At 46.5% G+C, this 11541-nt stretch overlaps 1 protein-coding gene across 3 annotated transcripts; it reads right to left on the bottom strand.

Annotated features, from left to right (window-relative positions):
- Positions 1 to 4238: 4238 nt before the first annotated feature.
- On the bottom strand, positions 4239 to 11106 carry Pax4 (paired box 4). Of its 3 annotated transcripts, none has more exons than XM_028866261.1 (11): positions 10932 to 11106; positions 9019 to 9121; positions 8539 to 8669; positions 8032 to 8247; positions 7671 to 7746; positions 6998 to 7123; positions 6694 to 6776; positions 6296 to 6365; positions 5644 to 5699; positions 5211 to 5352; positions 4239 to 4401 (listed from the first exon to the last, which is right to left on the bottom strand). In XM_028866261.1, exons 2-11 carry the CDS (start codon positions 9029 to 9031, stop codon positions 4265 to 4267), a joined length of 1050 nt encoding a protein of 349 aa, XP_028722094.1. In that variant the 5' UTR covers positions 9032 to 9121; positions 10932 to 11106; the 3' UTR covers positions 4239 to 4264. The 3 variants fall into 3 exon arrangements, with proteins under 3 accessions (XP_028722094.1, XP_028722095.1, XP_028722096.1); XM_028866262.1 differs by having other exon boundaries at positions 5644 to 5660; XM_028866263.1 differs by having other exon boundaries at positions 5211 to 5349; positions 5644 to 5660.
- Between the last annotated feature and the right edge of the window lie 435 nt (positions 11107 to 11541).

The raw sequence follows: 11541 nt of genomic DNA, 5'->3' as shown, positions 1-11541 counted from the left end.
GCCTGAAGTTCTTTGTCTAGGGATGACGCCCCGTGAGATTTCCCCCTTCCTTGTTAGCATGTTTGTTGGTTATCCAATACCAAGTGGTCAGACACAAAATCATATAAATACAAGTAACATTATGTGGGCTGAGTGGGATGTATATGTATGTGTATGTATGTATGGATGAATGGATGGACGGATGGATGGATGGATGTGTGTATGTAACAACAATTAAAAAGAGGCCATCATGCCTGGAAATCATGTATAAAAAAACCTAGCTAGCCAACTTGAGCTATTGAAATCATGGATCTTGAAGGAGAACCTATAACCACTACTTTCCTAAATCAGCATAATCCCTAACTACATTCTAAATATTTTTTTTTTAATGCCGAATGCTGTTTATTGAAGGAGAGAGGAGGTCTTGAATACAGGCTTACAGTACAATGGGAGAACCCTGGAGGGCAGAAGTTCGCTACAGATGTTTTACAATCTTGCATCTAAGCTGTTAACGCCCATTATGCAGGATACATAGACGAGGAACTTCCCTTAAGCATTCAGGAGGGTGAAACCCAGGAGGGAATTAGCATAGGGAGGATATCAAGGTCAATGTCAGCAAGCAAGGCAACAGTTATCCAAAACGGGGGCCAGGGCCCTACAGGTCCCCCTTTTACTAATAAATGAGCTTCTGACTTAGGTTGCGTGGGGCGTCAGCAGGTCACCTTACCTGTCATGGAGACGCCTGCCCAGGCCACACAGGCGCTCTGTCTTAGGTTGGTGAGCGCCCCCCAGGAATTATCCATCTCTGAATACTCATTATCAAACAGGCTCAATCGTGTAGCCAGAAGTTTTCTCCGGTCCTGCCTGGCCCCATAGTCTTGCAGCCACTTATAAAATAATCACTCAGAGGTTTAATATTATTTACAAACTGTATGGTCAATGGCAGGTCTCTTGTTAGCTAGCTCTTATATCTTAAATTAACCCATTTCTATTCTTCTATGTTTTGCCATGTGTTCTGTGGCTTACCAGTCTGCTAGCATGTTAGTCCTTGGGTGGAAGACTGGCGTCTCTCCAGCCTCCACTTTTCTCTTTCCTGTCTCTCTCCTTTTCTGTGTGCCTCTAAGCTGCCTTGCCATAGGCCAAAGCAGCTTATTTATTAACCAATGGGAACAACATATATTCACAGTATATATTCTCACTGAATTTGTCAAATGCAATTGGACTAGACATTGTTAATGTATTTATTGCCTGTATATATTGTATGTTGTTACTGTACTTATTGTATATAGTTTTTGTTATATTAGTTATAATTTTTTTAATCTTAGACAGAAAAGGGGGAAATGTGGTGATAATTTATTTGTTCATCCCAATAAAGCTTATCTGGGGAACAAAGGAAAAACCAGCCACTATATTAAATATAGAAGTCAGGCAGTGATAGCACACGCCTTTAATCCTAGCATTTGGGAGGCAGATATTCATCTAGATCTCTGTGAGTTCAAGGCCACACTGGGAATAGAGCCAGGCATTGTGTCACATGCCTTTAATCCCAGTGCTAGTTAACCATAGAGGTCTGGAGGTCTGTACAGAGAGACAGGAAGTGATAGAACTGAGCAGAAAAAGGAAGTGATGTAGCTGGGCAGAGAGAGGAAGTAAGATGACAGAGCACAGAAAAGCATATAAAGCATGAGTATACAGGAAGTAGCTCTCTCTTGGCTGAGGATTTCTAGCAGTAAGAATGTGGCTGGCTTCTTTCTGCTTCTCTGATCTCTCAGTTTTCACCCCAATATCTGGCTCCGGGGGGTTTTTTTTTTATTAATAAGACTGTTTAGCGGGGGCTGGAGAAGTGGCTCAGAGGTTAAGAGCACCGACTGCTCTTCCAGAGGTCCTGAGTTCAATTCCCAGCAACCACAAGGTGGCTCACAACCATCTGTAACAAGATCTGATGCCCTCTTCTGGCCTGCAGTCATACATGCTGTATACATAATAAATAAATAAATAAATAAATAAATAAATAAATAAATCTTAAAACAAAAAACAAAGCAATGCTATGAAATCCTACATTAGATTTCCCCTCCCAGCCCAAGCTGAGCACTAATCTTTCGTTTTGTTAAGGTTAGCAACTGTTTAAAGAGGCAATGAATGGACCCACGTGATACTTTCTCCTGATACAATCAGGATTGAAAGTGTTCAAAAAGTTATTATTTAGCATAGCAAGCTGCCTCCTAAAACCAGCATCCACGTCCCCAACTTTGGGCAAATTGCCCCATGTGACAATAAATGCTTACTCTTAAAGTCCTCTGATGAGAAAAGCTAAAATAAAAACATGAGCGATACTCAATTTGGAGAGAGGAAATGGCCTTAGGTTTCAGTATTTCTTCTCAAGATTCCTGAAAGAATTAATTTTTTAAAATTCAATGTTAAATAGAAAGTGCTAGAGAATAGGAGGCCTCTTTTCCAAGACGGCATTAAACACTGACACCAGGAAGAGAGAGGGCCTGCAGCCCCAGCAACCTGAAAGGATGAAGCAGAATTACTTGAGCTCAAGAGCTGGAGGCTGTCCTGGGCATTGTGAGACTCTGCTGCAAAACGGGGCTTATCTAAAGAGATAAGACATCTTGCAGATCATTTAATACAAAAGCCCTTCCTCAGCGTTCTGCAGACACAAATCCACACACAAAACTGAGGGAATGTGTGTGCGTGGGTGTACACAGTCGTTTGTAAACATGAGCACGCACACAATCCGATATCCAGTTCCCCACAAGTGACCCTTCATCCTTTGCTCGTTTGCTCATTCGTGGCCCTCAGCTGAAATAAGGCAGCTCCCACCGTCGCTGATGTCAGGCCTGTTGCTGAAGCAGTGGCTGTTCTCCAGCTGTGCCGCACATTGTCTTCTCATAGCCTTGCCTGTTTCCCTGGGCCACTCTATCAAGCAGATCTCCATCTCAAAAGCGGAGGAGTCAGGGGAGGGGCAGGCTGTGTTGCATTAGTCATCAAATGGCAGCCAGGGCTGTTGGTGGAAATGCTCCAAAATCTGTTCTGACCCACATGTGGTATTGGAAACGTGGCTGGTTCAGTGGTGGCTAATTGTTCATTTTAATGTGAATTACATATAAATAGATGTGTAGCTACTCACTAGTTCCTGAACCACCAGCTTTGGAGGATTTGCTAATAAGACTAGTTGAAGGACAAGCTCTAAATCAGTGCCTACTCCAGGGGGGACACACAAGCACGCTCCCACCCTGACCCCTGTAGCCACCATGGTTATCCACCCTCTGCCTCTCAGAAGAGGAAGGATTTGTTGGGAATTTACAGCATATACCTATAACTCTAGTACTTGGGAGGTTGAAACAAGCAGTAGGATCATGAATTCAAAGCCAGGCTGGAATTACAAGGGAAGAGGGGGAGGGAGGGGGAAGGAAAGAGAGAAAGGATTTAGAAACACAAGCCAATCTTCCTTCCCAAATATCCTGTACTCAGCTTCTTTTCTCTGGCTTCTTCCCTCTTCCCACATCCCAAGACTGCCTAGGAGAAGTCTGCGGCTTTCTTTGCAGACAGACTTGAGAAGATCTGGGACTCAAGTGTGCCCCTGGGGCTTGTATAAACATGAGAGCAGAATCTCGAAATGTCATTTCCATTCTGCTGCTCTGACAAAAATACACACACAATTAGGAAATTGATGTTTACTTATTTAGACCAAAGTAAATTGTCCTGGCAGGTGTGGTAGCATACACCTTTAATCCCAGTAGTTGGGAGGCAGAGGCAGGCAGATCTCTATGAGTTTGAGGCTAGCCTGGTTTACATAGTGAGTTGCAGGACAGCTAGAACTACATAGTGAGACTCTGAATCAAAACAAACAAACAAACAAAAACAAATAAATAAGAGAACGATAGTAAATTTTCTTAGGTGTGGCTATTATGGTTAGTTATGTAAGTAACATCTCATTTACATGTTTTCTTCAAACCTGCACTGAGGACTTAAGAGTGAAATGCTATGATGTAATATGATGTGTGCTTGTGTAACCCCAATACCTAAATAGATCAATAGTTACATATATATCTACATACATGGGATTGATAGACTCATTGGTATATAGATAAATATAATTCAATGCAATACATGTATATATATATATATATATATATATATATATATATATATATATATGGAGATAGATAATAGGTGATAGACAGACAGATAGGGGTACATTGGTGTTTGTGAAAAAAGAATAATAGCAAGAACTATTGCTAACTTTAAAAAAGTTTTATTACTGCCAAATGGAGTCCTCTTATAGCCAGTGTAAGTAATGGGTTGATGCTGCTTCTCCTGGCCCTCCAATCAGATGATATACAGGAGGGCTGGTGAGGCAGGGCCAGGCAAATTCCATACATGAAGAAGAAGCCACAGGGAGGAGGCAGTGGCAGTCTGTGTGGGGGAAAATAATAGTGTTAGATCCTGCCTGTCTCTGGGTCTCTCGCCTTAGCCCAAGTCTTACAACAGTGGGGCACCAGACAGATCAGGGCTGAAGTGTCACCAAGACTAGTGACAGGGCCAGTGGTAGGGAAAGCAAAGGTGGCGAGGGGGTTAACACCATGCAAGACTCTGTGGAGCTTGCTCGGTCTTCTCCCCCACAATAATGCGCTCACTATGGGTGTGTACGTGGGTGTTCAAATGCATGCCTGCATGTGTACAAGCAGAGGAACTTGGGCTTTCCCCATACACACATTCATTGGTCTACCATTTATGTGTTCAAATGCCTGCATGTGCACAGCATGTGCAAAGCACACATGTGGAAGCCAAAGGACAACTTATGGGAGTCGATTATCTCCTACCATGTGAGTTTCTGGGATCAAACTCGGGTCATCAGACTCAGTAGCAAGTGTTTTTACTTGCTGAGCTATCTCACTGGCACCCGAGTTGGGCTTCTCAGTCCTACCAGCCTCTCACAGTCACTGAAGAGGAGGGCTGAGATATACTTACCTAAGGGTATAGACACTCAGATCTCAATACCACTTCCTTTGCCTTCTGTAGGTGTCAGAGCTACTATGGACTCCCCAGCCTTAAGAGCCACACAAGGAATGAGGGAAGCTGTTTTGAGAGATTCCTTTGGTATCCTCAACTGGAGAACCACACTCTCCCACAGAAAAGGTGAAGAATACCCACAATACCCCTCCCCACACCCTCCAGGATCTGCACTGGACTCTGGGCACACACACCCTGTTCTCAATTCTTACCCCAGCAGGACTGGAGACAGGCTTGGGGTGGGGTGTCGCTGGCACACCTGTCTGGTGCCGTCCCCCAGCACAGCTGACAGAAGGAAGGACTCAATGGTTCCAGCACAGGCAGGGCTGCTGAGGGCACACTGCCAGGAGACTGCTAGAGAAATCAAAGTTGAGGGTCTTCTCAACTGCTAATGAGTCTTCCTACTCAGGAAGTCTGGGAACCAAGACTGAATAACCCTCAAGACACCTGCCCCCCCCCAGGCTGTGTCCTACACTCCAGAGGATGCCATCATGTGGGAGACCAGGGGATAGCACTGTGTAGAAATTCACTGTGAAGGCCTTGACTACCCATGGATTTTACCCATGCCTTCACCAGAAATAGGAAAGGCCATGAGATCTTCAGTCAGTCTTCCCAGTTCATAAACACCCCTCTCCTCTCAAGTACCTGAGCAGAGGTGATCCCTGGGAGAACTCTTGGTACCATCAGATCCTGAGAAGCACCTACAAGATGAGGGTGGATCCACTCAGAGGGAGAAATAGGCATGGGGACCTGGGGTGTGGTAAAAGACAAAGGTTCCAGGAAAGGTAACATCTTCTTACAGAGTTTGGAAGAAACAGATGTCACAAACTAGGCTGTCTTCTTCCCAAAACAGGCCTTAGGAAACTAGAAATAATAAAGTTCAAAAGATGATCCTAGGGACTGAGCAGCCCTTAAGAACAGGGTCTACGTATACCCAGGATCTAGTGCAGAGCCAGGCACATGAGGTTGCTAGGTAAATGTGGATGGATATATGGATGGATGAATAGGTGGGTGGGTGGATGGATGGATGGATGGATGGATGGATGGATGGATGGATGGATGCATGGATGCATGGATAGATGGATAAGTGAATGGATGGATGGATGGATGGATGGATGCATGGATGCATGGATAGATGGATGAGTGAATGGATGGATGGATGGATGGATGGATGGATGGATGGATGGATGGATGGATGGGTGGGTGGTGGGTGGGTGGGTGGGTGGTGGGTGGGTGGGTGGGTGGATGGTGGGTGGGTGGGTGGGTGGGTGGATGGGTAGATATGCACAGAAATCACCTGGCAGCTGTGTTTCCCACTTCAGCTTTTCTTGCCTGCGCCATTTGGCTCTTCTGTTGGAAAACCAGACCTGAAAGAGAGCAGGGACTGTATCACTAGCTGTGTTTTCAGCCACCTGGCACCAGCTGCTCTCACCATGTGTCCCTGGCCTGGACTCAGAAAGTAGAGCCTTCCTCCACCCTGACACCCTCTCTCCCTGCTCTGGCCTTTGCTCTCTGTCTCCTTCCTCACTTGAAGGCTTGAGTGGGGGAAAGAGGAGGGCAGTCAACAGAAAAGCAGGGACAATTTTTTTCTTTTCATCCTCTTGTTGTTGTCTCTACCTTAGCAGACCCAACGCCCTGGTCAGTACATCCTTCTCCTTTACAGTTTCCTCAGACTGTGTTACAGAGCTCACTCACCCTCACTGTGTCCTCAGGCAGAGAGGTGACAGCAGCCAGCTTCCCACGGGCCACTGAATCTGGATACTGCCCACGCTGGAACTCTGTAGAGACAGAGGTTCCCACAGTGAGGGTAAGGGAGGGAGCAAGGCATGGTCTCTTGTCAGTCCCCACTCCCCACCTCTTAAAACCCTAAACAACCCTCCTTCCCAAGGTCAAGTCACCCACAACCTGCACCCTTCAGCCTTTGCCCACAAGTCTCAAGGCTGTAGCCTTGTTGCCATACCAAGAACCTTCTGCTCCACTCTCTACCCCAGCCCAGCACCTTTCTCCAGGGCCTCAGCTTGGCCTGGGGAGAAGATAGTCCGATTCCTGTGGCTGATCCCTGGATGGGGACCTCGGGGAGCCTCACAGCTACTGTGGGGACCAGGAAGAGCTGGAGCTAAAACAGCTGCAAAGGAGGACGATGTCTTATGGCATTTGTGATGTTGACTTTTCTGTTCTATGGGGTCTCTCACTAGACAACAACACAGGCATAGAGGCAGAGCATGGCTAGAAGAGAATGCAGCTCCTTGGCAGTTGCTATACAATGTGCTCAGTATCTTGGTGCTACTTAGGGAAAACAGTTGTTCCATGCTTGATTGACCCCATAGAATATGGATGACATTCTGAGATGCTGAACAGGAAGCAGAGGAAGGGTGTGAAAGGCCCAGTCTAGCCTTGCCCTTAGCAGTTGGTGTCAATCCAGAAGTTAAGGGATTTAGGTTCTGTTCCAAGACATGCCAACCACTGGCTGATGCCCAAGCAAGTGACTTCATCTTCCTGAACTTCCATATTCCACCAGGAGAGAATAAAGCCATCTGCTAGACCCTCTTTAAGGAAGTATTGGGAGGGTGATTGATAAAAGAGTGAGGATTCCTCGGGATGGGCAGAAGGAAGAGCTATAAAATGCTAAGAATTTGGCTCTGGTTATCTCCGCTGGCAACTCTAATACCTACCTGGTAGTCTGAGTTGTGTCCAGTGCAACTTCTGATCTTCCTGTAGTGCCCGAAGGACTCGGTTGATAGAAGACACCTGGGGATATTGGGGTACACATTGGGAAAATGGTGTGTACACCCAGGATTGTATCCTGAAGATTCTTTGCCCTCTACTCACCATTCCGAAGACTAGCTTCCCCTTTCTCTCCCCATACTTCCTCCTCAGTTCCCTGACCATCACCACTTTTCAGAAGAGAAATTTGTGAGTCGAAAGGCTGATTCCAGCTTCCCCTAACACCAGGCTGAGATATGAAAATTGTCAAGAAAAAGGAATCTTCTCCCAGTCTACTGGCAAGCCCCAGAGTCGGGAGAGGGCACTTACACTGGGAGCCTTGTCCTGGGTGCAAAGCCCTTCAGCACAAAGCTGGCGCTGGATCTCCCAGGCAAAGAGTGCTGGACACTCGTCCTTGAGCTGAGCAATTCGAGCCACCACAGCTGGTGTGGCCAGACGTGGCTTGCTTCCCCCAATACCTTTGGGTTCCAAGACACCTGTGCGGTAGTAACGTCCTAAGATCTTGCTCACGCAGCCGTTAGATACCTGAGTGAGGTACAAAGCAAGAACAGGACACAGAAAACATCATAGGTAGAAGGAAGCTGAACATTCCTGGGACAGAAGGAAGCTACAAGGCAAAGCTACATGGCTTACTGAACCAGGCCATGGAGTTGAGAGGCTAAGCTCGTCTTTGGGCACCTAAAACTCCCCTTCCCAACCTCCAAGAGGGTCTTCTAGGAGGAGACCCTTGGGGTTCAGCCCTAAACTACTGCCTTAAGAGAGGTCCTTGGTGCCTGGTTCTTTGTCTCCATCACCAGATAAAGGGGTTAGCACTACCTTAAGGCTCCGTGAGATGTCACAGGGTCGCATCCCACTCATTGCTAGCTGCACAATTTGCTGCCGAGTGTTCAGAGGAAGAGGCCGGCCATTCACAAAGAGTCCCCCCAGCTGATTCACACTGCTGATTCCTGGGTATTAGAGATAAGCTTCGGCACATTGCATTCATCCTGGTCCTCACCCACACTTGCAGAAGGTCACAGGTTTTCCATCCTGGTCTGCTATCATATAATGCCTTTCTCTGAGACTGTGCCCACCTTTCCCCCAGGGTCCTCAAAACAAGCCACTTTCTTTAAGAGCTGGTTATGTCCTTTAATTCAAAGGAAGCAGAGTAAAGCAGGGAGGGAGCAACTGGAGAAAACTATGCCCAGAGCATTGGCTAAGGACAAATGAAATTGTGTTGTTGGGAGTCAAGAGTCGGGGGCAGTAATGTATCTCTGAACCGTTCTATGTTCTTCCAACTTCTCCCAGACCTCTCACCGTCCTGCTGCATGCTTCACACTGGTCCTCCTCACAGAAAGACAGGAAGCCAACGGGCAGGCTGAAAGGGGGAGCTTCTAGAAGTTTCCCTCCTGATCTGGTTCTGCAACAATATCGGGTTATTTAAGTGTGGTCTCTTGAAATGGTCGAGGGATGGAATGTTCGTGAGAGGGTCAGCAGGCTGGCTAACACTACAGCATTAAAATTCTGTTAAGTTCTTATGTGATGAACATCACAGGGTCAACTGAGGGCTGGATCTTTCCTAGTAAGGAGGCTGGGGGTGAGTAGGAACCAACTTCCCACGTATCTATTAAAGAGGGGCTGGGAGGTGGAAGAGACCACTCTTCTCAATACTTGGGCTTTCTCTCCACAAAGTGGACAACTTGACATCTGACCAGTGCCTGATTGACACACTTGAGCCAAAGACTCTGGTTCTCAAGTTCAGGTTTCACTATCAGGAAGTCCTAGATTCAGTTTTCAAAACTACCATCAAAGGCTTCCTTCAAAGCACTTAAAGAAAGCCCTACCCTAGTTTTTTTTTTTTTTTTTTTTAAATCTCCTCCAGGAAGCTCTAGGGGTAAATTTGGGGCTCGGCTCTACCCTCAGACTGGGATCTGGTCCCACACACTGGAGAGAGATCCATAAAGCCTGAGGTAATGGCTTCTACTAGAAGACACACCTCAGAGCAGCTTCTGAAGTTGCTGGGGCTGTTGAGTCTTTTGAAGAAGTCTAGCTTCCACAGTGAAGCTTCATTTTCAATGCCGCCTTCCAGACATTGTATGTATTCCTAACATTTCCTGACAGCATTTGGAAAGGAAGGAATGCTGGCTGCTTATCGGGAGCAGAAGCCATCTTGAACACAAGAGAGTCTGCGTAGCAACAGCCAGTCATGACTTCTCTGCTTTCAACAGCAAGCAGAAGGAGTTGAAGCTGTCTCCTTTCATGCCTGAAATCTTGGCAGAGCTGTAGGTAACTCCAGGGAACAGCTTATCCATGGAACTTTCCTGAAATAACCATGCTGCCTTGGCTCAGTTAACAGCAATTACTTAGCAAATAGGGGTATTAGGCATGAGCACATTGCTGTTTGTTTGGGACAAAGTGAGGGGAAAAAGGGGGACAGAGGCTAGAAAGTCAGCTACACCTGAGTCCTTGATGGATTCCTTCCTTTTAAATGGAGATCACAATGCAATAGGAAGAGAAAATCAGCAGGAAGGAAACACCAACAAACCCAGAGCCCATTGGCTTCAGTAGTTAAGGTGGCTTTTATTCCTTTATGCTTAGGCATTGGGAGAAATACCCCTTCAGTCTCTCAGCATTCCAGAAACTCAGTAAGAAAGTCAAATTTCCCCCCAAAGAAAACAGAGGCACAGACTAAGATTAACATAAATCAAGACCCCCTCAGAGAATAAAACTCAAGGTTCAGAAACCAGCTACTGAGCAGAAGTGAAAAATTCTGGCTCCAAAGCATAGAATTCTCTCTCTCTCTGTCCCCACCCCTGCTTCATACTTGGGCAACTGCCATTTAAGAAATGGGGAGGGAAGGTTGAGCTGGGGGTGCAGAGGGCAGGGGATGAGGGCTTAGACTATCAGCTAAACCAGGGTCAAAGTTACTGTGGAACACAGGTTCAATATTCTCATCTAAAAGACCTCCAAACCAAAATGAATCACACTCTAACTCACAATAGGAGACCCTATTTCCAACAGCCTCCCACACATTCCCAATATTTGTGGTAACTTGTCAGAAAAAAAAAATACCTTATATTCATTAGAGGAAAAGCAGGTTAAGGAGTTGAAGGGGCAGGAAGGTGAGTAACTGTAAAGACAGGAGGGAGCAAGTTGAGTTTGGCCACACAAAGGCATGGAGACAGTATGGGAGACAGAGCAGACAATGAGCATGCTGGTGAGCTAGCTACCTGGGTGGAGGAGAGGAAGTGGAAGCTCCAGCGAGAGGTCTCAGGCTCCTGGGCAGGCTCCAGGGGTTGGTGGTGGTCTGGTCTGATGATAGTCTCCACTCTGCTCTGCTTCTGTCCAGCCAGGGGGTCCAGAGCTACACAGAGCTTGTGCTCAGGAACAGAGGGCAGCCTTCTGGGAGTAGCCAGTGATGTCACAGGCCATGAGCAGAGGAGGAGGAGGGAAGTGTGTATGGGGCTGGCTGACACTGGCCCTGAGGCAGGGCAACCCACAACCAGTAACCCACTGTGTCCCTCTGTGGGGCTTCAGAGTCCACCTTGTGTCCACTTGCCCTGAAGGAAATAGAGAGCTATTCTCAGACTGGTTCTTTCAACACAGAGTGTACCCAAGCATGGGCTAGTATTCCTGAAAAGAATGGGGGACATGGAAGATGAGGAACTTCAGACTATGTTCCCAAAGTTTCACATGTATAGAAATACAAAAGAACATTCCAGAAGTACCAATATAGGTTCCCAGCCATAATGCATATGTCAGAGCTTTTAAGTCAACCCCAAGGTCATATGTGTATTATTATAAAAGGTAAATGGCATATGGCCTGGTCAAGTACAGACC

The sequence above is a fragment of the Peromyscus leucopus genome, chromosome 3 (assembly GCF_004664715.2).
Source record: "Peromyscus leucopus breed LL Stock chromosome 3, UCI_PerLeu_2.1, whole genome shotgun sequence".
Taxonomy (NCBI): domain Eukaryota; kingdom Metazoa; phylum Chordata; class Mammalia; order Rodentia; family Cricetidae; genus Peromyscus; species Peromyscus leucopus.
This window is presented reverse-complemented; position numbering and strand designations above follow the sequence as displayed.